The following is a 26,507-nucleotide window of genomic DNA, read 5'->3' on the forward strand; positions in this document are numbered from 1 at the left end:
ATGGGGATAATGAGCATCTTCTGGCTCTAAAGTCTTAGTGCTGTGATGAAATACGGCTCATTTCTACATAACTGAGTCTGGAAGAGAAGATGCAAGTCACTGTAACAGAAAAGCTGGAGGGTTTTGTGTCTTGGCAATCTCGGGACCCATCATCTATCAGTCTGATGACGATTAGACTCTGGGGGCGACGGCCAATATTTTGGGGTTTCCTGTGTAGCCAGCGGACATCCGGGCCAAGACTTCCTCTTCCGTGCGCCGGTCATTGTTTACAGTCCGATTAGCAACTTGAGACGCGAGAATGGAGTTGGAGTTGAGAGACGACGTCTACGACCGGATTGTTTCACAAGCAGCCAGTTTACACTCAGTTAACAGTTTAAAATCACTACAACGGCTTTCTTTAAGGTATTTGCTTGACAAACGTCTTTTGCTGTCTTGGGAAGGCGTTGATGGTGCACAGCATTTTTGTCTGATATTTCTATTTGCAGCCATGTCTCTAATGAGATCACAATTCTGTTTTTGGCTTCTTCATTGCTGTGATTGTACTGTATTAGAAGCTCTTTATAAGAGTTACATACGGCCCCGGGAGAATCGCCAACTCCTGTAATTTTTTCAAAGGCAATTTTGTAATCCGACTTTGAAAGCAATTTGTTTCTTTTATTACACGAGTCGAACGTTTCTCCACACAATACACAAACATCGATACTTTTTGTAGGTGTTTTAGGTCCAGACGACATTTCCGCTAATCTCTACAAACAGATATCTGCATATGAGACGTCGTCTCTCAACTCCAACTCTATTCTCGCGTCTAAAGTTGCTAATCGGACTGTAAACAATGACCGGTGTACAGAAGAGGAAGTCTTGGCCCGGATGTCCGCTGGCTACACCGGAAACCCCGAAATATTGGCCGTCACACCCCGAGTCTAATCATCGTCAGACCAATAGATGATGGGGTTCCGAGATTGGTGTCTGGGTGACGCCACAAATTAGGCCTTGTTTTATTTTGGATTTCTAGCTTTGAAAGTGTGTTGTTGTTTCCCACAAAGATACTGAACTAACGTGGATCACAGGAATCACGTGTGAATTCTGTTTGAGGGTGCAGTTTCCCTTTTAAGTTTTAAGAATTACAGCACAAGTGTCCGACAAAGGAGCAAACATTTTGTCTTAAAATCAGTCCAGAGGGATTTTGCATAGAGAATTATGCATTATTATACAAAGTTTGTGCGCACTGTCACAAATTTCATATATCCACGCCAAAAAGAGCTGTCCTTCATTGCCTTTTTGATTTGGATTTTGGGGGGGTCATGAGTCTCTCTTCCAAGGAACAAGCAGTCTTTCACCTCGCCACCTCACCAGTTCAGAGTTCATCGGCTCAGCTGTACGTGTGAATGACTCTGTGCCTTTTCAAATGGTGCATGAGGATGAAGGTTTTCCCGCACTGGGAGCAGCTGTAGGGTCTCTCCCCGCTGTGCGTGCGCTGGTGGACCCTCAGGCTGCTCTGCTGGGTGAACCTCTTCCCGCACTGCCCGCAGCCGTACGGCTTCTCGCCCGTGTGCGTCCGGTGGTGGATGCTGAGGTGGGACGAGCACTGGAAGCTCTTCCCGCAGACCGTGCACCAGAAGGCCCGCTTCCTCTTGTGGCTCTGCTGGTGCAGCTTGAACTGGTGCAAGCGGCCGAACGTCTTCCCGCACTGGGTGCAGATGTAGCCCCTCGCCGGGCCGGAGCTGGGTTTGTGCGGGGCGTTCGGGTGGTAGCCGCCTGTCGTGAACGCGCCGTGCGAGTGAGTCACCGCCGGTCTATCCGCGGCCACAAAGTCCCGCTCCGGGTGTTCGTTCGCCTGCCTCAGATGTGAAGCGTGTGAGGCGTTTCTCTGGGAGTACAGCTGGTCCTTCTGTCTGTCTTGGGCAACCTGAGGTCTGGACTGAAACGTGGACGACTGAGGAATATCCTTCTGATACTCGCTGTTGTAGATCCCATTGCACGGCCGCTGTGAGGAGGATTGCGGGACACTATTGGACTTGCCGGTGGTCTGGGTGTCTGCGTGGTCGGGGAACGTACTGGAATATTCCTCTACTACGCTGGAGAAGTCCGGAAAACCAGCGTCAATGTCATTCCCCTCAATTATGGACGACCAAAGCTGATTCTCTCTTTCGTCCATGGCAAATTCAGCAGGAAGATGATTCTGCTTGCCAGCGCTGTGTTGGCATCCATCTTGACTGAACCCCGACTGGTCCTCCTCCTTCTCTGTTTTGACTGCAAACTGAAGGCCGTTGATGTCTTCTGCATGCTGGCCGGAGTTGTATGACTCACTGAACTGACTGGGAGTCTTCTGACTGGCGGCCTCTGTGTGGGTTAACTGGCGGTCCTCCTCAAATCTCTGGCTCTCAGCTGAAGCATTGGAGTACTGTATAGCAGCGCCTGGAAGCCACAGATGTTAGGAGAATTCAGAGGGGGCCGTGATATCAAATTCAACCAAATTCCTCTTTTAATTACACTGGTTGCTTTACTCACCGATTGGCTCAGCAGAATCACTGCTCCAAAGCACTTCATCTGGACTCTCTTCCTTTATTGTGAATGACAGAGTGGCGTCTTCGATCTCAGGAAACTAGATAAACAGAGATTAATTTCAACTTTTTTGCTGATTAGTCGCATGCTCATGTTCCTCCATAAATCAAACTATTAAGAATCCAGACGTTTATTAACAAACCTTAATCTCTACAGTGGGATGCGGACAGTTGTTCCCCAAATCGGTCCCTCTGTCCATGTAGTTTTCTGGGTGCAGAGCAGGAGAATAACAATTGAGTTGGAGAAAACTCATCACTTCTTTCTTAATTTAGATATTATTTTGAAGGCAAATGCAAGCTACCCTGATCTCTCTATTCTTACTGTACACCAACATTAACTGGAATCATATTTCTGCAGCCTACATTGAAGCCTTTTAATCATTTTTGTGTTGTTATTAACACGATTAGAGTCTCTGTTATCACATGGTTAAGGCTTAAGATGCATACAGGTTAATTAGCAAGAACCGTCAATTATGAGTACAGACGCAGCACTGACCACTTACCGAAACCACGTTGCAACTGCGCGTTTTTGTTTTCCATCATTAATAATTTCCTTTTCAGCATCTCGTTCTCGCTTTGCTTTCGAGATATTTCAAGATGTAAAAACGCACATTTGTCATCGACTAGTTTGGAAATTTCTGCCACTGCTGCCTTCACCAAAACCTCCATGATAGAGGATAACTGGGTCTGAAAAGGAATGCACGTTGCCATGTTGATTCATGCAAGGTGCTATATGAGAAAAAACATCTAAGAATTAAAATCCCATTTCATGCAGCGATATAATGAATTGCAAAAAGACCAACGCACTACAAAAATTTTTTACATCCCCGTTTGTTTCTAGCCGGAACCTTTCTTCCGTGTGGCGGAGTGATCTACCGTAAATGCTGGAATAGAAACGAAGTGGTATTCAAATCCGGAAGCGAAGGTAAGAGAAACAGCATAAGCATAAAAAAATTACTTGATTCAGATAAAATCAGATTAGATTAGATTAGATTAGATTAGAAAATATGTTGGGGGTATTCTTAATTATACACCAAAAAAATCAGGTTTAGTGTATAATTAAGGTAGATTAAAAAAAAATAGATGTGTTTCGATAGCCTTTGGATTTGTTGAGTTTATGAATATAGAATTTGGCCAAATATAACAGTAAATTAATTATAAAGATGCAAGTAAAGTCACAAATGAGGATGATACTCCAAAACAATATTTTGAGTGAGAGTGAAACTTGATGCTTAATAAACAAAAGTCACTACTAAACAAAAGCCACTGACCTACAGTCTCTTCATATGAATTGCACAGAGAGAAAATTAACAGATGAGACATTTACATTGTACTTAGCTACTCTGACATTTTTCAATGACATTTCTATAACTTTGATGTGTAAAATCACATCCCAAATCACAAAATAACAGGCCAGGAATTATGTCACAAATGACAGTTAACAAGCTATAGGCTATCGTTAGCATCTGGCAACATTCCCGAGTCCAATTTTGAAAAACACCAAAGATTTGCAGTGCACATTTCTGCACAAAACTCCAAAAACAGCTAGTGTGGGAAAATATAAACTCGGCTATTGTTCGCCAGTTAGCATTTTAGTGATTTAAGACAAGTTTATTTTAATGGGCATGCATTTGTTTCTCAAAAATAAGAAAATATGTGACAGGACAAGACAAAGGTGTCATACTGTCTGAATACAGGGAAGTTCTGGCAGCTTCAGAAGGACGAGACAGAACATTTAACAGTCGCGTGAATGTTCAGTCTCTCTATATGGAGTCTGTCTTCCTCTTCTTTCCGGTCACATCCTTCCCCTCTGCTTCTATCTATAGTGCTGCTCACCTGTTCATACATCAGTGGTTGTGCCTTGAGGGGATTCAGGAGAGAAGCATCCCAAAGCTTTTCCAGAAGCAACTTGGAGGAGACGAGGCAAGGAAAGGAAGGGAAGGAGAGAAGGAGGCGAGGTGAGAAAGACAGAACTGAGACAGCCGCTGCTCTTCAGCAACCTTAAGTCAATAAATATTCATTAAAATTTTATTTTTTTTTTTATTCCATATGTGTTAAAATATACCATATCAACATTACTCTGAAAGTTATGATTGGATAATCAGGGAGGTACTGCACATGATTGATGCACACTAGATAGATAGATAGATAGATAGATAGATAGATAGATAGATAGATAGATAGATAGATAGATAGATAGATAGAAAAACTCTAGAAGAACACTCGTTCTCCATCAAAAGAGACTTTGGTCTTTCACTATTTGAATGGCAACTGAACATCAGTTTCCTATAGTCACAATCATGGGGTCACGAAGGATGAGAGGAGAAAGTGAAGGAAACAAGGGGAGGAGGAAGCAGTGAAAAAAGGAGAGGAGGAGAAAGTGAAATAAAAGTGAGCAGGGGATAGTGAAGGAAAGGAGGAGAGGAGTAAGTAGGCTAGTGAAGCAAAGGAGAGGAAAAGGTAGCAAAGGAAAGGGCAGGAGGTAGTTAAGGAATGGAGAGGAGAAGGTAGTGAAGGAAAGGAGAGGAGGTAGTGAAAGAAAGGAGCAGAGAAGGTAGTGATGGAAAGGAGACAAGGTAGTGAAGGAAAGGACAGGAAATTTAAGGAAAGGAGAGGAGAAGGTAGTGAAGGAAGGGACAGGCGGTAGTGAAGGAAAGGAGTCATTTTTGGAGTTTTAAGATTCACCCAGAAAAGCTTCTGCAGTATTTGTGTCATAACCTCAGCTTCTTTACTTTAGAAACTCTCACTAGTTGTGTTTGGCTCACCTCCAAATTGAAATGCAGGCACCAGTTGGCCAACATACAAAAAAAGATGTTTAAGATCATTTTCAATCATTTACCTTAAACGGATAGACACTGCTGTTCAAATGAATCTAATACAGCTGAGACTTCAAAACCACTTATTTAATGACAAATATGAAAATAACTGGAGAGCGTAAGACTCCACAGTGGCTTCGAGAGCAGACTTCAAATTTATTTGAAAATACAAAAAACTGAACATCAAACATAATCGAAGAAAACTTTTCTGCACGAGCATTCATTCCTCAACATGTAATCTAACAACATTATATTATTTCTAATATAACAACCTCTTTCTGCAAATTCCTCTGATGCCCCTGAATCATGCTACCATTGGTTTCTTTGTTATGCTATTTACCAACAGATTGCCTGTTATTAATTAGTGATGTTGGGGGGGTTGAACCACAGTATTAAACCAGACTGTTCTCCTCATTAAGTTTCTGGAAGGTTTTCAGAGTCAGAATCATTGTGGTTGCCAAGTACAATAAATGTGCAGGAATTTGTCTTGGTGACACTGGACATACTGGTCCTGTGTTGCTCAGTGGGTCGAGCATGGTGCCAACAGCCGAGGTTAAAGGTTCAATTCCTATTGGGGCCACCCATGCTAAAAATATACGCACTCATGATACTATAAAGGGTTTTTGGATAAACGCGTCCACCAAAGGGCATATGGTAAATAAAAATAAGTGTCGCCCTGTCGGCCCTTGGCAGGTGCTCTTTGTGTGTCCTTGTTGTGTTGAAGCCAATTTGGCAAAGTATTGTAATGAGCCTTCCAAGTCCAGCACCTGCTCCCACCAAATTAGATCTTCACAGTAGGCAGTTCATCCAGGGCCCTTACATTTTACTAATCAAACTTCATGATGTTTCCCTGACTAATCAGTGACATTGATCATGACCAATGTTTAACAGTGCCTGTGTAAACGTGTCTGTTTTTTTCAATAGTCAATTTCATTGTCCCAGAGCTTATTTTGGCTATAGCTACAACTATTGACTGAGACATTTGTTATTTGAGGGAATATTCTTACAAATGTAGACCCAGAAAACATAGGCCTAATTCTGAAATTTCATTCATTTTTCCTGATTTTCCATGACTGTAGGAACCCTGCTCACTGCAGAGGTGCCAGTCCTCAAAGTTCAATGATCCTGTGTTACGGTCACCATGGGTGCATTCAATATCCAACAATAACAGATTCTCAGTTTTGTCACAAATATCAGCCATATCTGGAGCCATCATGGAGGTCCAGTGGACAATTGCCTGTGCACAAATAATGACTAAATATATAACAACCAGACTAGAAAACAATATCAGAAAAAGATTGTTGCGGTGTGGGTGTGGATCAATTCAGTAACATTATAAATAAAAGTGAATAGTGTGCTAAGGGAGATTTGTTTCCATATTCTTGTCTTTAGCCCTACCCCAAAACACTACGAGTTGTGGCTTGGTGTTTAGCCAATTCGCCAGCAGGATATCTGAATAAAGCGACTGATGTGCGAATGATTAGTTCCCAGTCAACGGCCACATTTGCCCAACAGCTGAGGACCTCCATTATGGCCACCAGAGGGTGTTACATCACCTAAAGCTCTCTATATCTGCAATGTCATTATGTTTTCAAGACTTTTACACATGTAAATTTATAAAAAATTTTCCTGGCCTTGAAAAAAACAAAAAAAACCCTTTTTTTTTTTAAATTCCATGACTTCACCAAGCTTCCCCTAACTACAGGGACCCTGTCTGGGTAAATGAGGTATTTGACACATTTCTTTAGTTATGCATGATGCATAGGGTGCCTGTGTATGAGCTGTAGATCTAGCATTTTCACCTAACTTGTAGTGTGTTCTCACAGGCCGACTGAGTTGGAAGTCCTGCCTTATCAATGCTACCAAACACTAGCCAAGTAAAACAGCTGGCTGAAAAAGCCTATGTCATCATGTTGTCCTTCACTGTTTTTGGTTCATGGGAGGTAAAGAGCTGTTATTTTTAAAACTTTGGCCTGAACCAAAATCACAGCAACTGCTGCAAATTAGCCATTTTGCTCACTTACATTAAAGGCAAAGGCAATATGAGGTATACAGTACGCTGCTGTATGAGGGCAAGGCTTGTCCAGTTTGACTTTTAAAATGAAGCTACTGTCCATCTGTTGTATCAGGAGAAGTAAACAGTTCTATGAATATTTTTAGAAACTGACATGTAACAACAACTTCCAAAACAAAGTTTCATCCTAAGCACCATCATTGCGTTCTCCTCGAAAGGAGAGCTTTTAAGGTATGTTGATATGGATCCAGACAAAGGTTTGCATTATCACAATACAGCCGGCAATTTAAAATCCTATGTTTCTTTTCCTGCAGAACTATGTCACATTTTTACTTGCATTCTTAAGTACGGCATAGAGTACACACAACTGAATAGTGGAGAAAACCGTGTTGAGTCATTGGTTGATAATGCAAGAGCCATGCACTTTTCATAGATCGTAATTTGTATTGTATCAGCCAAATTCTGCTAAATATTGTTATGCCACCAAGAATATTGTGATATTTTGAGCATAATCATTCAACCCTGTGTTAGAGTAAAACATGATGAGTGTGTGAGGCTGCGTGTCCACCAGCAACCTCCAGTTACAGTGCAGACTTCTTGCTCATAGCTTACAATGGAAAGGACGCACTGTTGTATATTTCTGACAATGCTGACAGCTTACCCTATTTTGAGCGGCACAAGTTAAAAGTACTTGGTGTTTCAGTAGCAGCACTGCAACAGCTATAACTAAACAAGGACACAGTGTCACAGATGTGAAGCAGCCTACACAGTTCAGCAGTATTTCAGAGAAGAGGCGAGTGAATGATCCTGGTTCAGTGTGTCTGCAGACACTGCCATGCCTCCTAGCGGCCACTAGGGGGCAGATAGGCTAACCGTGAGTGAGTGAGTGAGTGAGTTCACAGGTCAATGAGTTGCATGAGTTTGCATCTAAAAAAGGAGAACAAAAAGGTGGAGGTAACTGGTGGACGGACTCCTATCCACACAATGCTTACATAGTTTGTAGACGCCGGTGCCGGTTCTCAGGAACTGGTTAGAGCAGGAACAGTCCACACAATGATGACATAGTTGTAGCAAACACCAGAACGCTTTGGACTGGTTTACATACTTATCTTTACCGTGTCCAAACAGCAACAACAAAATATGCGTCATCTCTATTAGGATTTCTATTTTTCTTTTATTTCTATTCTATGGGTCATAAAAAAACGAATATTCCCATAATTGTTTGCAGGGATCAACACTGACTTTTGTAATTTGGCCGTAACCATTTTTTTTTTTTTAAATACTGAGATACATCATTAACATAATTTGAATAGGGTGGAACCAACTATGTAGTGCAAAACAGAAGCTGAACTGAAAGTATCTCTGCCAACAAGATTGCTAAAGATATGTGACCCATCAGTACTGTAGAGAACAGAAAGTGATGCCTTCTGTCCATGATCTGCTTTAGCCTTTGTAAGTTTTGGCACGCACAAATATTCAAATATTCAAATATTCGAACATTCGTTTAGACCACGCACTGAATTGTCGACGATGAGAAAATGGACTTGTGCACTTTCCTGACTGCTATGAACGAATCTGATGAAGTCTGTTTACGAAACGTACTTTCATCATTGTGTGGACCGCAAATTAGCTTAATCTACATGGAGTTTAAGGTGCAATTTCAGGATGCTCATCTGATTAAAAATCTTACCACATATCTCACAGCTGAAGGATTGCTCACCAATATTTTTGCACTGGTGTCTCTGAAAGTGACTGAAACTGTCAAAGCTTTGCCCACAAGTTGAGCATATAAAGCAATTTTGCTTGATTGCGTCTACACTACAGTTGTCCTCCAGGTTGCCTGAGCCAGTCATGTCAAATTCAAATACACTACTAGCCTCCTGAGTCCTGTTAGTGGCTGCGCTGTACTCATTCACTGCAACCTCCTCCGCAATCGGGTGATCGTGCATCTCGGGTGCCATCAACATATCCGAGCTTCTGGATTGCATGCCCATGATTGCGTACTGATTGTTCTGCATCATCTCCAGCTTCTCTTTGTTATCTAGAAAAGGCAGATCCTTGCTCGGCGATGCGTAGCCTCTCTGCTCGCTCGCTGCTCCGCCGGCAGGACTCAGGCGATACTTGATGTCGTGTGAAACTACACTGGCAGTTTGTGGCGTGACATTAGAGCAACCGGGTACTGGAGAAGGAGTGTCACTGCTCTTCTCTATCCCAGATGTCCACAGCTGGCTTTGGTCTGGTGCTTCTGTACCATCTTCATTCCCTAACTGGCCGAGAGTTTGGAAATCCCCCCCGTCTGGCTCTAGCTTTACTATTAATGCTTGTTCGCCAACCCTCTCGCTGTATCCGGAGCCGGGGAGCTGTTCCTCTAAAGTTGCCGGTCCAGTCTTGGGTTCTGCCAGGTTCTCGGATGGTTGATTATCAGGCATCTTAAACATCAGGTGTTGTGCCTCCAGCATTTCTATGCTCTCACCTTTTAGAAAACAAGACATGAAAAGTAAATCAGCATCAAGTGTTTACTAGAACATTTCCTCATTTTTTTTATGCAGCAGTGGTGTTTGGGAGGAATTTTAGTTTTAGTTCCACATTCATCTTTGTTTTGACCCAAGATATGGATCCAGTGAGGTTGCAGTTAAAAACATTCTTGATATTTTATTGTTGTAAAAACATAAATTTTAAACATTGTGACTGCAGTTTGTTATGTTCTGTAGAAAACCTGTAGACTTAATTTTACTGTATATGCTAATTTCACATTTCCTCTAGCAGTGGTGGTGATTTTGTTGCTGTGGTGGCACAGCTGAATGATTAGTGTAGAGCAGTGGTTCTCAACGTGGGGTCCGGGGACCACCGGGGGTCCTTGAGGGGGTTCCAGGGGGTCCCCAGAAAATTGATGAAGTAAACTTCAACATTACTTCATTTACACAAAGATAACACAATTAGAGAATGTAGAAGAATGACTGTTTTGATCATAGTTTCACTGTCATCTCTCTATCAACAATACAGATAGTCATGGAATTCTGGACAAAATCATATCGAACAATAAAAATATTCTCAGATTTGGGTCCGAGAGACACTCTCTCATCAAATGGGGGTCCGTGGCCCTAATGGGTAGTAAATTAGGGGTCCTTGATATGAAAAAGGTTGAGAATCACTGGTGTAGAGAGCTTACAACTCACATGCATCATCATCTGCATCATCATTAGACAAGCACATTATTTCATGAAATATTCAAAGAGCTCTATTCCAAAACACTTCGACTTAGATGATCCAGTCTGTAAAACGGATCAATTTGTCAAACTTATCAGACTCCCCTAATACATTTTGAAAAAGTAAGTTTTGTAAGAGTAGGTGTCATCTATTTCAAGCGGTAGATATCTCAACAAAACTCTTCGACCGCAACGTCTCTTACCGTTTCTGTGCGTCTTCATGTGCCCCTTGAGGCTGCTCTTCTGATTGAAGCACCTCCCGCAAATATGGCAGCCGTACGGCTTCTCACCCGTATGAATCCGTAAATGCCTTTCAAGATGCCCGACGCGCTCGAACACCTTGCCGCAGTACGAGCAGATGAAGCACTTCTTTGGTTTGACCACCTGAAAGGACCTGCTTCTCCTCGGCCGGTGGTGATTCAGCGAGGCCCCCGCCATGCCGGGCAAGCCCGAGTGAACTGTGCCGTCGCTCGATATCAGCAGTGCGTCTGAGGACCCGTAGGGCGGCTGGGAGATCATATCCTCCTGGAGCTCCCCGTATGGTTTCCCTGGGAAGGAGAAGGTGCTACAAGAAGCTTCGACTGATGGTGGAAGTAACTGAGCTATTCCCGGGAAGGACGTCGAGTTCTGCGCCGAGCCGCTGAGATATTCTGTGCTGCTCATCTCTGCGTTGTTTTGTCCGTGTATTCTGGACATCCACTGCTGGCTGTCTCTCTCAAACGCTGTGAAGTCGTCGCCGAGGTTGTCCAGTCCTTCCCTCGTCTGCTCATTTCCTCCGTGATACAGCGACTGTGCTACATTCTCCTCCCCGGGCTCGGACTTCACCTGGACGGGTGTTGGGAGAATGTCCTCATTCTTAGGTAGGCCGTCCTCGACTGGATTCTGGCTCTCTTCCTCAGGGCGACGAGGATCGGTGCAAGGTTTCTCTTCGGGAACTTGCTTCTGCTCGGCCACCTGGATCTCAATAGGTCCTGGCTGAATACCTGTTAATATATAAAGAAGTCATAAGCATTATTGTATTCATGATGTATTACCAGCCACATCTGAGAAATCTTTCAACTATTAGCTTTTAACCTTTCAAAAGCAGCAAACTATGCATATGTTGTACGGGAAGGGTGCGATTAATCTATTCAAGCAGGTGATATGTAAAAATTTTGATAGACTTAAATTGAAGCCATAAAATTAATTCAAAATACATATTTTTGTATTGTTGGAAAGATAAAGTCGTCTTTCATTTCAGTCTGCTTGCATTCTTGTCATGGGTTCCTCGTTGATGATTACACTGATTGTTTTCACACACCATTAAAGCACAAATAGCAGCAAATTGCAGCATGCCAGTGCACTTCCAAAGATTAGCAGAACTAAAGATTAGCTAAGGCTTAGGCAAGGTCTCTTGGAGGTCTTGAGGATCATTTGAACTTTCTGAATATGAGTTTTGACCATTTGTTTCATTGTTGCATGACAGGAACTGTGCTGTGACCCCAATAATTAACATCCAATAAACTTTGACGGGGGCACTCAAAATCTTGCCTGGGGCACCAGTCCAGAAAAGGCCCGACCGGCTCGTATGCCGGTCAGAAGAACACAGCTGTCAGTAGGACTCTTTCCAGTCACCATCCCCCATTCCCTCCTGTCCTGGCCTAAAACCACACCGTTTTTCTCTGCTTACTGTGACTCCAAGGAATGTCACAGCAGAGCCTTCCAACTGTGAAATCAACCAAGACTCCGAGGTGGCGGTCAAACAATAACACGACCAGGCCACTAGGGCTAGGACAAATGCCCATCACAAGTTACCAGAGCCCAAAGTGATTCTTAACATTGCTTGTTTAGTCTGACCAGGCAGCAGCCAAAAAAAACCCCCAAGTATTCATTTTATGATGATATGAAACAGAAAATCTTAAAAAATCTTTGTATCTAGGAAGCTGCAACCAGTATGTTTGGTATTTTTACTTGATAAATGACTAAAACAAACAAAATTACAATTGATTAATTTTCTGTCAATCGACTAATCAATTAATTGACTAATCGTTTCAACACTACAGGCCAACATGTGTTAGGGAATTTTGGCGGGTTCTCAAAGTCCTTGCTGATAGTTTTACTGCTTCTCCATGTCCGTTTTTCTATGAACAGCCTCTCATCTCTTAATGGTTTACAACCAGCTAAACATTAATCAACGTCTCTTTAACCCTCTGAGGGCTGAATATGAATTTGAATATTTTTCTAACATATCTTGAAGTGTGTCGTATTGAATCAAACCGTTAATACGGCGGCCCAGTTGAATATAAATCAGGCGGCAGAGAGAGAGAGACAGAGAGAGAGAGACCATCCTTCAACCTTTAGGATCCCAGGTTTGACCCCCCGTGACCCTGTGATCCTCCCTAATCCCACCCTGCTGAAGAGTCCTTGAGCAAGACTGTAAATCCCCTCCAGGTCCAGGGGCGACGGTCGGCAGCTGACCCTCTGCTCTGACCTCGCTGTGCAGGGAAGTGGAAAGAAGAATCTCTTTACTATTTGAGAATCTCTCCTCGGACACCAAACACACTAAAGTGACACCCAGGGATTACTTTCCTCAATTTAATCATTTTTTTTAAACCTCTATTTATCCAGAGACTGCTGACTGAGCACACACGCTGTTTTCCAGCAACGCTCTGCTTCACATGCCTATTTAACTATATTTACACCTGAAAGCTGCCAAGTACCACCAGAATATTTTACTGTTGGCCGCTGATCAGCTTCACTGGATCAGTTGAGGATGACGTGTTTTGCTCAGGGTTAGCAACTGTAAGGTAGAGATCCGAACTGGCAACCTTGACAGTTTCTCTAACCTGCTGCACCCGGAGGCTTGGCTGGAATATCATGCTACACAAAACACAACTGCAATAATCCCAATTAGGCTTGGGTGATATCCAATTATCCAAAATATTAATACAGCAATACTGTCCCACCAAAATACTGCGATATACGATATTATCGACATTCATGGGGTGGGTGTGTTCCCCCCCCCCCCCTTTTTTGGCATTTTATTTTATTTCTTCTAAATTACATCAAATTTCAAGGCTATAACTACCAACACTTATAATTAATATCCTAGAAATTTTATCTTACTAAGCACAGGAGGAAACAATGGCCATTTGGTGCAATTTGCTCATTCCTGCTATTTCCCAGAAAATGGGCAGATAGATAGATAGATAGATAGATAGATAGATAGATAGATAGTCTTTATTGATCCCGAAGGAAATTCTGGTGTACAGTAGCTTCCAACATTACAGGATAGGAAGGCTGTGGTTGTGATTGTGGAAAAGGGAACCCACTTTAAGTAAAATGACAAGTTTTTCACGACAACTATGATTACTTATGTTTTTTTTACTGTCCTACCACTAGTAGATTATAGGTTTATAAGTTTAAAAGTGGGCCGAAATATCGAGATATGCATGCAATATCGCGATATTCTATATTATCGAATATCGGCCAAAAGCCTAATGACACTTACAGATCCTGTGAGTCTTCATATGCTCCTTGAGGCTGCACTTCTGATTGAAGCGTCTCCCGCAGATCTCGCAGCGATACGGTTTCTCGCCCGTGTGAATCAGCTTGTGCCGCTCGAGGTGTCCGGAGCGCTCGAAGCTCTTCCCGCAGTACGGGCAGACGAAGCCTTTCTTAAACATCAACCTCTTGGCGGTCCTCCTCCGCGCCGTGTTGTACGAGTTGCGGTACTGACTGTAACCCAGCAGGCCGCGGGTGAACGGGCTCTGCTGAAACCCGCCGCCACCGCCGCCGGCGCAAGGAGCAGCCAGGCCGGTGTTTAAGGGAGACTCGGGCAGACGCGGCAGCGAGCTCTGCCCTAAATTTAAATAATCCGAGTTGTTGGGTGTCGTCTCGTCGTGCGCTCTGGGTCCCCACTGCTCGCCGTCTCTCTCGAACATAACCAGCTCCTCTCCCAGCTGGTCCGGTCTTCCCCCGGCCTCTTCGCTTCCTTCCTCTGCGGGTTCACATTTCACCTGTACCTCGGGTATGGACAGGCCGTTCTGGTCCTCATTGGCGTGCGCCTTGTCCAGTAAGGTCCTCTCCTCACTGATGCCGCTTTTACTGTCTGTGGAGAGACAACAGCAAACTTTCAACACAGTTTATTAGCCTCTACTTTCACGTGGTATTTGGCTAGATTTAAAATAGTAATCACTAGTTTTATAGTTGACTGCTGTTGTGTTGTTTAAGTCTGTCAAAGCAAGTCAGTCACTTTAGTATAGATATGACAATCTCAGTCTTGCAAGTTATTTTGGCAGTGCTGCTAGTAGGGATTAAAAACAGGACAGACAAAGGAGAATACGAATTGAAGCTGTAAAAGGTGAAATTTTGGGTAAACTACTGATCCTCATAAGGCAAGCAACCCCCAAGGTCAGTTATATTTTCAGAAAACACTGATTTATGCTCCCTCCCCCATGAAAGACCCTATCCTCATGAAACTTACATCCGTTTGATTCCCCGTGGGGAGTCATTCCTATGTTCCCAGGGTCCTATGTTCCCCAGATTTATATGGCACATAATGCGAACATGACAAAGGGTCCTATGTTCCCCAGTTCTAGGGTTAGGGTTTAGGGTTACGGTTAGAGACCTTCAAAATAAAATAAAATGATAACCATTGATTTTGTTGTGTTTATATAGCTGTTTTAAAGCCTAGTTCCAATTTTAAAAAAAAACTGGATAATATTTATGAAATATTTTAACTTGAAACGGGTCAAATTTGACCCAAACACAATAGGAGGGTTAATGTGTGTTAACAGAATATTGAACTGGGGAACATAGGACCCCGGGAACATAGGACCGTGGGAACTTGGGACCCTGGGACCCCGGGAACATAGGACCGTGGGAACTTGGGACCCTGGGACCCCGGGAACATAGGACCGTGGGAACTTGGGACCCTGGCAACATAGGACCCTGGGAACTTGGGACCCTGGGCACATAGGACCGTGGGAACTTGGGACCCTGGGCACAGGTAAACTACTGATCCTCATAAGGCAAGCAACCCCCAAGGTCAGTTATATTTTCAGAAAACACTGATTTATGCTCCCTCCCCCCTGAAAGACCCTATCCTCATAAAACTTACATCAGTTTTATACTACTTGGTATGCTGTGTTCTATGAATTAACCTCATTAAGATTGATGCCAGCCTAAAAGGTAGATAAAGTGAGTTTTGCTGCTCTGTAGGTCAACTCAATCTGGTCCCTTACCATCTCTCCCGTGGTTTTCAAGGCGAAGGGACACGGATCTGTCCTGAGCTCCCTGCGCTGCTCTCAACTCACTGTGGAGAACCTCGATGTTGTTCTTCAGGCTCTTGATCTCATTTTCCCGCTGGCACATTTCCAGCCGTAACACCACCATGCCATCTTCGACAACTTTGCCAATTTCTGCCACGGCGGCTTTGGAGAGGGCATCGATAATGGAGGCAATTTGAGCCCGGAGAGCAACGCCACTCAACATTATAAACCCAGCAGAGATGTGAAGGCTTCAACTTGAAAACGAGAAAGTGAACCGACCGTCCTGCGCGCGCCTGCAACTTTGTCGCCCTAACCGAAACAGGCCATTGGTGAAACCGCCGCGTTTAAGTTGCAATTGTTGCAAAGCGCAACAATTTAGCGAGCATTTATTTTAATGTGTGCCGCTTGCCGCTAGCAGCAGCTAATTGGTACAAAGAATAAACAGCCGTTCTCGTTTTACGGATGTGATGACACAGATACCGTAAATACAGGCGAAACGCGCAGCGAACATTGCTTCAGCCACCAGGCGCTTCCTCTGAAAGGTTAGTTCCCGCACACACACACACACACACACACACACACACACACACTCAGAAGTAAAAGTAAAAGAAGTGCATTTCAAAACTCTCAATAATATCTATCCTTCAAATGATTCTTGAGACTGAAATGTAATGTGGTATTTAAGAGTTGTGGAAACAGAGACGACAGAACATCTAACTTTCTTTTTTTAATGTAATGTAAAACCTTAAATTCAGATTATTATTATTTATGGAGGACAAAAACCTTAGCCCCGTATGAACTAACTTGATGCCCTTGAATTGTATTTTTCATTTATTAGATTAGTTTCTTATTTTATATCTAATTTGTATCGTATTGATTGGGTTTAGGGGGCCCAGAATTTGGAGCGACTCCTCTGATCATATAGATTGTGTACAGTTATCAGTGATTACTTTTTACTACATATGAAAATGGAACACTAGGAGATGAAAGTCTTAAATTATGGAAAATCTAACTGGAGGGAGATTCACTTGGTCAAACTTCTCAGTTGATCACTACAGCACCTCCTTGAGGCCAATATGTAATTTTGTCAATGTGAGATTCCTGGCAAGACATACGTAATTTCCCCAACTTTTGTCAAAGTCAGCACTAGAGTTTCTGAGATATGGGGTGTGAATACAGACAAACACACAGATGGAAAGAGAGAAACAGTATCCCATTTCAATACAATTCAAAAGCAAAAACTACATGTTAAATAAATATACTGCAAAAGATGGCCCAGTATCTAGCTATCTCTGTCTCTCTCTCTCACACACACACACACACAGATGGAAAAGGCTCATGCAGTGACTAGATTTCAATAACTTTTGATGTCTAGAAATTCCTGCAAAAATTGTTCCTTTCAGTCGTCAGACACCAAGCACTTTTTGTTTAACCGATTAAAAAAAAATCATCTTGTTCATGTACAAACCGTTTGTTTCATAACACTATGATTACACAGTGAGGTAAAAATAGAAAACTGGCGCTGTCACATTTAGAGACATCACATCATAACACATGAATGTGAGTGTTTTTTTGTTTTTATGTCTCATCTGTTACTAATGAAGTTCAAAGGAGAAAATGCACTACGTAACGCTTAGATCAATGCTCGATCCTCTCTCATGTACCAATGAAAATAATTTGAAATGGGGTATCGCATGTCTAAATTGAATATTCAGTTGATTTCTACACCATTTGACAGCATGTTGGACATCAGTGGAGTCCTTAAAATCTCTGCTTTATCTTGGTGACCCTTTGGTTGCTAGTTTTTTCTTCAGTTTTGAGGATTTAAGGCAGAATAGCTAGAGCAGAATCAAGTTTTTCCTCTACCAGCATCCCTCCCCTCCCCCCTCAAATGGAAGGTAGACATGATCATGGTCGTATTGAATACTTGTTTTATTTGAGAGATGGCCATTCATTGAAAAATCTTCAACTTTAACAAAAAATGAACCCATTAAGCAATACAACGGCATGTGCAAAATCTCCAAAGTCTTCCAGGACGTCACTGAGAATGACGCACCGGTAGCGACCGAGCGCTACCTTCCCCTCAGGTGAATCTCCTGGTGTATTTTGAGGTTACCGAGGACCGTGAAGCTCTTGCCGCACTGTCCGCAGCTGTACGGCTTCAGTCCGCTGTGGAAGCGTTCGTGTCGCAGGCAGTTGTCCTGCCTGGAGAACATCTTGCCGCAGATCTTGCAGCTGAAGGGTCTCTCTCCCGTGTGCACGCTCTGGTGCGTCTTCAGCCGGGTCTTCTGGGTGAAAGACTTCCCGCACTCGAGGCATCTGAACGGCTTGAAGGCGCCGTGAGTGGACCTGTGCTCCTCCAGTTGGGACAGGCGGGGGAAGCCCTTGCTGCACATTGAGCAGGTGAACAGTTTTTGATTTGCTCTCCACACATTGAGCGGCCTCTTTGCCTTCAAGCTGTTTCTACTGAGGATGTGATCTTCGGCGTGCGCGGCGTTGGATCCCAAAGCGGCTTGTCTTGATCTCTGCACATGGGGCGGGGCTAATGAAGGTCCCGCCTGTTGCAACGTAGACTGCAAGCACTGTTCCTCGTTGACTGCAGGGTGCGAGATGTGTCTGAACTGTTCGTTGCGATGGGACTCGGATGTGGCGCTTCCCACACACACTGGTCGCATCTCTAGCTCTACTTTTATGGGTGCACTGAACGAATCATCTGCGATCTTCTCCGCTGCAGTCGATGAAGACTTATAGGAACTTTCTGTGCTACTGTGAGTGGGGTACTGCTCGGTTTGAGAGGAGAAAATCTGTAAGCACTGCTGTATTGCATGCTCCGGTTCCACAGAGGCTTCCTCGAACATGCCACGACCAGGAGGCCAGAGTGGGTTGTCTCGCTCTTCCAGTTCAAAGTACACGTTTTTATCGGTTGTCCCTGTGTTGTCTGTCGTTTCTTGGGTGGCAAGATTGTCTACTGGCTCAGATTTCACCGCTGACCTCAAGTCCCTGCTGTCTTCTGTCTGGTGTCCAGGCTCACAGAGTGAACTGACAGGCTCTGAGTCCAAAAACATGGCACGTGTTTCCTGATCCTCCTGGTCAGCTGCAAGAAGGAAATACAGGTGCACATTAACACCAACTGAGCAAGAACAGAGGTGTCAATTGGAGCAATATGCCCATTCAATGAACAAAATGAACCAAGCCACCAAACTCCATTCAAAACTCTGGCTTTTTAGTTGATTGATTATTGGCAAAAGGTAGCATACCTGATAGAACATGACATAAGACATTTCCTAAATACTTAGGATTCACTCTTTAATTTGGAATAAATTAGGAAAAGTTCAATTTTTAGAACTGCTTCGACCGTTATTCCCACATTCTGCTTCCAGGGCCGTAGGGAGAAGTGGGGATCCATTTTAAAAGTTGAGATCTTATTGAATTAAGTGCTGTAACGGTGACTCATTTATATGCCGAATTTAGCAGAAGATCATAACGATTCATAAAAGGTCACAAGTTATGTTCTATCACGTTTTCAACTTAGCCGATAAGCAAGATAACATTTCATTTCCAGATTTCTTAATAGGGTTTGGCGTGCAGAGGAACGGAACGCATCGGTGGTAAACGCTTCTCACCTCTGTGTGAGACTTGAGTCCCGGCTGCTGCCTGCTCTTGTTTCTCCTCGGTAACTCGTGCTGCGGCCGCTTCGGCTGCTGCTTCCTGCGCTTTGCAGAGTTCAACCTCCATCAGCTGCAAACTTCTTTTGAGTTCCTGTATCTCGCTGTCTCTCCGACACATCTCCAGTCTGAAAACGACAGTCCCGTCGTCCACAAGCTTGGTTATTTCGGCGACCGCTGCCTTTGCCAGGACGTCCATTATTGCTGCGACCTGCGTACCGAAAGAGGAAGAGAAAGACATCCTGCCGACTGAAACCTTTGGAGGAACAATTTTTTTTTACCTCGGCCGTACACCACTCAGGGTTTCCAGTGACACCTCCTAGCCAGCCGCTTTATTTTGTTTTACGTCCGGGAAAATGGAGGGCGGAAGTGATTTAAGAGAAGACCGCCGTAATTCTACTAATAGACGTGAAGAAGGGGGGAAATGATCACCAGCAAACACCATCCTTTGTAAATTCACTTTATTCACAGAAACCAAAAAATGGTTAATTTGGAAAGATATTCAACATAAATGATACATTCCATTTAACAACCCTGCTCTTTCAAATGCATTATAATATAGGCTATATTATCAGATGAACAGTATTTTGTGAGCTTGAAATTATAAGGATCTATCTCAGTTTTTTGGGGGGGGGGTTAAATCAAAATTGAGTTATCCATAATGTATCTCTGATCTTTGTGCTAGTGTGGTGTCATTATTATTTTTCATATATTTACGAATCTTTTGGAGTTAAATATTTAAAAAGATAAATAGTAGCCTACATCAGTTTTGCCAGATGGTATGTTTAAATCTTTGATGCTCAGTATGTCAGAGCTGCACTCCACCCAGACACAGCCTTATCATTTCAAGCTCACGGTTTGTTTACTTTCAGTTCCTGAGGTTTTTCTTAAATGAACAGCTTGCAACTATATTATTAGTTTGCCTATGTGATGTTAGTTGCCTGACAGGTCATCAAGTCTGTGCATGACACACAAACACCTACACTTCTCGGTAGCATTAGGGTAGAAAATACTGTAGTTGTAAATGCAAATTATATTTAAAAAAAAAAAAAAAGATCCTAAATCAATAAGGCAACACTTCAGTAAAAATACAGCTTTTATGCTACATGTAGACAAACTGTATTTTGTACAGTTTCCGTTTAATTCAATATACAGACGGCCGAAACACCCTTCACTGTACTTCATATCCCCAATCCCTCTGTCGCTCCCTCTCCTTCTCGCTCTCCTTCTCCCTCCCTCGCCTCATGGTCGCTATGGCGACGGCCTCGTCGAAACACATGCTGAGGGGACTGTTCCTACTCGTCTCCCTCGTCCCGCCCTCGTCCCCGTCCCCCCTCCTCTTCTCCCTCAGCACCTGCCTCTCCTTCCTCCCTCTGCCCTCGTCTTCCCCCTCGCCGTCTTTTCCCTGTTCCGCCGCGCAGGATTTCTCTCGCTCCGTTTCTGATGCGACTTTCGCCGAGTTTTCCCTCTCTCTCTCCCTCTCTCTCTCCCTCTCTCTCTCTCTCTCCCTCTCTCTCTCTCTCTCCTTCTGCTGCTGCTGCTGCTGTCGGAGGCTGAGCGCGGTGAGTCGGCAGTGCTGCGGCTTGGGTGGCACCACCGGCACCGATTTCACTTGGTACACTTTAGAGGCGGCCTGCTTGGAGACCACCAGCTTTCTCCCCACGCCCGCCTCCGTTCCCCGGCTGCAGTCGCTCTCCTCGCTCTTGGCCCCGTTCGATTCTTTGACGCCGGACTTCACCTCCCTCGGCCGCTCCTCCTTCCCGTCTGCGCCCGGCGGTGTCGGAGGTCGCTCCCCGGCTCTCTCCTTGCCTTCGCTCTCTTGTCCTTGCTCTTTTGAATCTCCTTCCTCATTCTTCTCTTCACGCTTCTCTTGGAGTTCTCTGTCTCCTTCCTCATTCCCGTCATCTGACTCACTTCCCTTTGGCAAATTAATCTCTTGTTTCTCTAAATCTTGTTGCGTCTCTGGGTTCTTGTCTTCTTCTTTGATGAACAAAGTCTCCATCGGTTCTTCCGCGGCTTCTGTTTTAACTTCTGTCTTGATGACCGCTCCTTCCTCCTCCTCCTGCCTCATCATCCCCTCACTAAGATCACCTGCCTTTTCCATCTCTATCTGCTCATCTTCCTCCTTAACTTTGACCGCATCTCCTATCATATCTCTGTCATCTCCCCCTTCTTTCCTCTCAGCATTCCTACTTTCCTGGTCTTCTATGATTGCACATACAACTTCTTGAAACTCGTCCCAGATTTCGCAGCCCGTCCCACAAAGTTCACCTCCCTGCTCTTCATCGGGTATCCCTTCGCCTTCCTTGTTCTCTTCTCTTTCTTTTATTTCCGCGGCCTCCTCTTTTCCTCCAAATCCGTCCTCTACCTCTTCTTCTACCTTACTCTCCTCTCCCTCATCGCTCTCTCCTGCCTTGTCCCCCCTAACACTGGTTTTAGGCTCTTCTGTTGCCCTCACAGATAATTTTCTGGAAACTTTTGCTGAAACATCAACAGTCTCAGCGTGAGAAGTCGCATGACAAGTTGGAAGCGTAACCAAAACACTGGAATCGGTTTCATACATGGTATCATCCAAGTCGCTTTTACCATTCTCAACCACTTCCTTCTGGTCTTTGACCCTCATGTCAGCCATATTGACTGTTTCATCACTGTCCTCAGTCTCTGGCAGGGGAAACTCGACACAGCTGGTCGCTGCTGATTCTGAAGTGAGAGATTTTTCTGTGTCACCTGGATCATCTTCCACGAAGCCGGCATCAACTGCATGGAGCTCTTCTTCTTCTTCTTCTTCTTCTTCTGCTGCCGCTGTGCTGTAGATGGACGACAGATGAAGACAGTTTAGAGGTCTATAAACTAGGCATGAAGAACAAGAACAAGTTGTCCTGCTTTTTGAATTTCTTTTTCGTAAAACTGCATTTCGGTGTGCTGATTTAGACAAGATTCAGTGAACAAAACCCGTTTCTGTTATTCGGTTTAGGAGGAAATGAAATGTCATGATTTATTGTTCTTTATATGCTGAGCTGAGAAATGTACTGTGTAGCAAAACGAGTTCCACTTTTGCAATTTTTTTGTGGTTAAGTGATTATGAAAGACTCAAAATATGCTTCAGACAAGGTGAATTCTTTGTTGCAAGTAAAGTCAAGTAGGATTGACAGCAAAGCACATGTGTGATGCCTGAGTTTGTTTAGTAATATGTTTGTTATAAACACATATTGCAATGTGACGTATGGATATGTGAGCTGGGCACCTAAAATCAATCAAATCAATCAACCAATCAGTCAATCTTACCTTTGTGTTTGCATATTTCTTTCTATTTGGTCTTCTTCCTGGTCAGCTTTATCTTCCTCTTCCCCCTTTACTTGCTCCTTCTTCTCCAGTCCCTCTTCATCTTTCACTTCTCCCTGATTTCTTATAGGTGGTTCTTTACATACAGAAAATTCAGCGTCCAATGGCTCGAGCTCTGTGCCCTCAGAGCTCTGTGATTGGCCAACAGGAACTCTATCAACAGTGTGACTGTTAGATAGGGAAGGGGAGGAGACTTTGCCCGCATCAGTGACTGGACCAGGCCAGGTCAGATTGTGGAAACTGTAATTAGGCGGAAGGCTTTGACAGAACATTCCCTCATCGTCCTCATCACTGTAATCATCATCATCGTCGTCATCGTCGTTGTCATCGCCCACAACCTCTTCTTCAGAGGAATACTGGGCTGGGAGGAAGGGCGCGCTCATGTAAGGCAAACTGAGGGATTTCGTGTGTCGTCCGTGTGCGTCGGTGCTGAGCGGCCTGTGTGAGTTTAACTGGGTCTGACTGTGTGTGTCTGGCTGCAGGTGTGTGTGTGTGTGTGTGTGTGTGTGTGCGTGTGGGCTCGGAGGCGGCTGCAGCTCCGGAGCGTCCTGCGGAAGAGGGGAAGGCCTGTGCTGTTCCATGTCTTCGTACTCATCGTCCTCGAAACCGGGAGGCTCCACAGAGAACTCATTCATCTGAGAGGGAGAAGGTGGAAAGGAGAGAGAGAGAGAGAGAGAGAGAGTGTGAAAGCAACTCAGATCTGGGTTCAGTAGTATTTGCAAATACCACAAACTGAAGTTTCAACTTTTCCCTGATGATGCGGTAATCAGGGACTGATTTACACCTAGGGATGCAGAGTAAATGCAACTAACTACCTGGTGTGATAGAAAACTAGCAGTACTCTGGATGGTGAGGACCAGGATGAAAACCACTTTTTTTTTTTCTACAGACTACCATGATGGGCGGAGTCTGCCACATCAGGCTCATTCAGATAGTGTCAGATAAGTTGTCAGTCACTTAAATGACGGAAAAATGTATGAACTTTCAAATGGGTTGCACTTTCTGGAACTCATGGTATTGTCCTATGCTGCAAATCCTGCCATCTTGCACTGCAGGGAGCATAAAAATCAAATGAAAAATTATCTTAGATCCTGAAAAGATACATATATTTTGGAGATACAAAGAAAACAGCCTTGTTTTCAGATTGACCACCATGCATTTTTGACATTATCCAACAGGCTTTCTAAGGGTTTCATCAGCCCAAGAGGTCTGAGAATTTTTTCAACCCATAGTGGACCATGTAATCCTTGAAGTCAAGTGAAAACATTAAAGTTGAGAGGTTTTCACATGACACCAGCAAATACAGCTTGACCCACATCTGAATGTAATACACAGACAAATCAGCACACACAGACACACACCTGCATGGAGACGCTGCAGTCCATATGGTCCAGGAAGTCAAAGTTATCCTGAACGTATCCAGACATCTCCTGATCGTCCGGATCCACCTCAGTAGAGTTGAGGATATCAGACACATCCGACACACTGCACACACTCGAGTCTGACAGGGGGGAATCTGGAGCTGCTGTAACGGGCTCTGCACTTTTCATTTCTGTGACCAAAAGAGAGGCTGGGCTTAGAGATTACCTTACGGTACATCCAGAGTGACAAGAAGACAGTGCAACATTAGAACAGGATTCCTAGATTGCAAGATAAAAATAAATCAATGATAAGGAGTGTAATGATCTACGGCAGAGTATTAGGGCCATTGTAGGTGAATGTATTTGTTTTTGCCACAGCCAGGGGGAGGGGGGTATAATTTTCTGAGAAAAAACTCAGAAATTCGGAGATTAAACTCAGAAATTTGCGAAAAAAGAACTCCAAATTTCTGTTTTTTTCTCATAAATGAGGTTTGCACTGATGTCAGTCTCTGTTTGTGTTAGTGTCAGTTAGGACCTTATTTCCTTTAGTGACAGTTATCCAATCAGTGTTTGTGGTTGTATTTAAAGTAAAGGTAAATGCAAAAAATAATAATAAATGTAAAAACCATGTAAATGCAATGCAAGGTGCATAAAGGTGAAAATGCCCCAAAAAAAAAAAAAATAGGTGACCATGTTTATGAAATAAGATAAATTACCCATGTATAGGTCACTGTCGTCAGCGTTTTCATCATCATCTTCCTCCGTGTTGGAATTCAGGTGTTTGGCACCTTGCTCTCCACCCTCGCCTCCGCCTCCCGCTGCAGGCTCCGGCTTCAGTCGACGCTCTTCTCCCGCCGCCACCGCCGCCACTGCCGCCACCGCCACCGCCGCCACTGCCGCCACTGCCGCCGCCTCTTCCTCCTTCTCCTTCTCCTCCTCTTTCACTCCTTCAGCCGTTTCCTCCACTGCTGTACTCCCTTTCCCTTCCTCTAACTCCTCGTCTTTCACGCTCCTTCCATCATATTTGTCCTCTTTCACGTCCTCCGCCACGACGACCCTTCCGCCTTTCTCCTTCCTTTCCGTTTCTCTTCCATCCTTCCGCTCCACCCTCTCTCCTCCCTCCTTACCTCCTTCCACCTTGTCCCCTGCGTTCTTATTCCTCCTACAGTGGATCACTCTGTCCCCCCCGCCCCCTTGCAGCACCCCAAGCGCCAGGTTGGAGGTGATATGCAGGGGCACGGTGACCAGGTGAGGCCCGGTGATGTGCATGGCGGCCCGTCGGCCCACTTTGGTGGAGAGTCCCGGGGATCTGGACGGGTGCGGATGGCCCTCGCCGCCCGTGGCCCCTAACCCATCGGGGTCCAGGGCGTTGTAGGTGCCCTGGGTGCCCCCGCCCCCGCTGACCACCCCCGTACCCCGGCGGTAGGTCACGGCGTATCCGCTGCTGGCAGACGCCCCGACCTCGCCGCCAGGTTGGGGAGAGGGAACGGCGAGGGGAGAGATGTGGGTTGATGGAGGGCGCTGGGAAGGGTGGGCCTTGTGTCTGGAACCTGGAGTATAAAAGACGGATAAGACCTGGGCCAAATAGACTCGACTTTTTCCAACAGTTCAGTCTGAGTAAAAGTATGAATGTGAATCTGCATCCTAACAAACATCTGTACCAGAGATTTTATTTGGAAATAATTTTTAGCCTTTGTTTTAGGCTGCTTGGTGTACCAGGTGGGTGGGGTTTACCTCATAGGACAATCACAGCAAAGTATTTCAAATTTTGAATATGCTTTTCAGTGATTGACAACCTATCTGACACTATCTGAATTGTGCTGACGTTGCAAACTCCACCCATCTGGTTCTCCCAGCAGGTTAAAACTAAACATCTAATGGACATTTCTGTTCAGTCTGTAGATTCACATTCACATTTTATCTCAGATTCTGATCCTTGTGAATAATCAGTGGATTCTTTAATTGAGGTAATACAGTATTCATGGCATTCTTCTGTCTGTCATTCTGCAATAGTCACAGAGTGTTTGCTTTATTGGGAAAGCTATTTTAGAGGAAACCAGCAAGAGAAAGATGAGTATTACCTTCGTCTGGAAAGGCCGGGCTGCTGAGGGAGTCCATGCTCCTCGCTGGTCTCAGAGCCGGCCGTTCTTTCTCTGAAACAAAAACAAAATATTTAAAATGTGACAGTGGAGTGAGGGTGGAGGAACCGAGTACAACTTCAAACCCACTGTCAGAGATCCTTTCTGGCAAAGCGGAAAGCCCCAACATGTCATTCATATCATTTTCTCCT

The 26,507-nt window shown here is 44.4% G+C and overlaps 2 protein-coding genes across 2 annotated transcripts in view; both read right to left on the reverse strand.

The window, feature by feature from the left end:
* Positions 1–909: 909 nt before the first annotated feature.
* Positions 910–19,822, reverse strand: LOC139653111 (zinc finger protein Xfin-like). The gene is made up of 10 exons (XM_071530064.1): positions 19,473–19,822; positions 17,926–18,943; positions 15,823–16,064; positions 14,088–14,687; positions 10,801–11,580; positions 9,032–9,864; positions 3,065–3,248; positions 2,705–2,769; positions 2,509–2,602; positions 910–2,415 (listed from the first exon to the last, which is right to left on the reverse strand). Exons 1-10 carry the CDS (start codon positions 19,753–19,755, stop codon positions 1,370–1,372), a joined length of 5,145 nt encoding a protein of 1,714 aa, XP_071386165.1. The 5' UTR covers positions 19,756–19,822; the 3' UTR covers positions 910–1,369.
* Positions 19,823–19,988: 166 nt separating this feature from the next.
* Positions 19,989–26,507, reverse strand: part of LOC139653112 (uncharacterized) — a 12,973-nt gene continuing 6,454 nt past the window's right edge. Inside the window, 7 exon segments of the mRNA XM_071530065.1 lie at positions 19,989–20,737; positions 20,740–20,998; positions 21,050–22,321; positions 22,800–23,491; positions 24,218–24,408; positions 24,934–25,767; positions 26,299–26,370. Coding sequence (XP_071386166.1) covers positions 20,696–20,737; positions 20,740–20,998; positions 21,050–22,321; positions 22,800–23,491; positions 24,218–24,408; positions 24,934–25,767; positions 26,299–26,370 — 3,362 coding nt within the window. The 3' untranslated portion in view covers positions 19,989–20,695.

The sequence above is a fragment of the Centroberyx affinis genome, unplaced genomic scaffold (genome assembly GCF_046629955.1).
Source record: "Centroberyx affinis isolate AG114_WGS23_722 - 3 ecotype Tasmania unplaced genomic scaffold, CSIRO-AGI_Caff_v1 ptg001876l_1, whole genome shotgun sequence".
Taxonomy (NCBI): Eukaryota; Metazoa; Chordata; class Actinopteri; order Beryciformes; family Berycidae; genus Centroberyx; species Centroberyx affinis.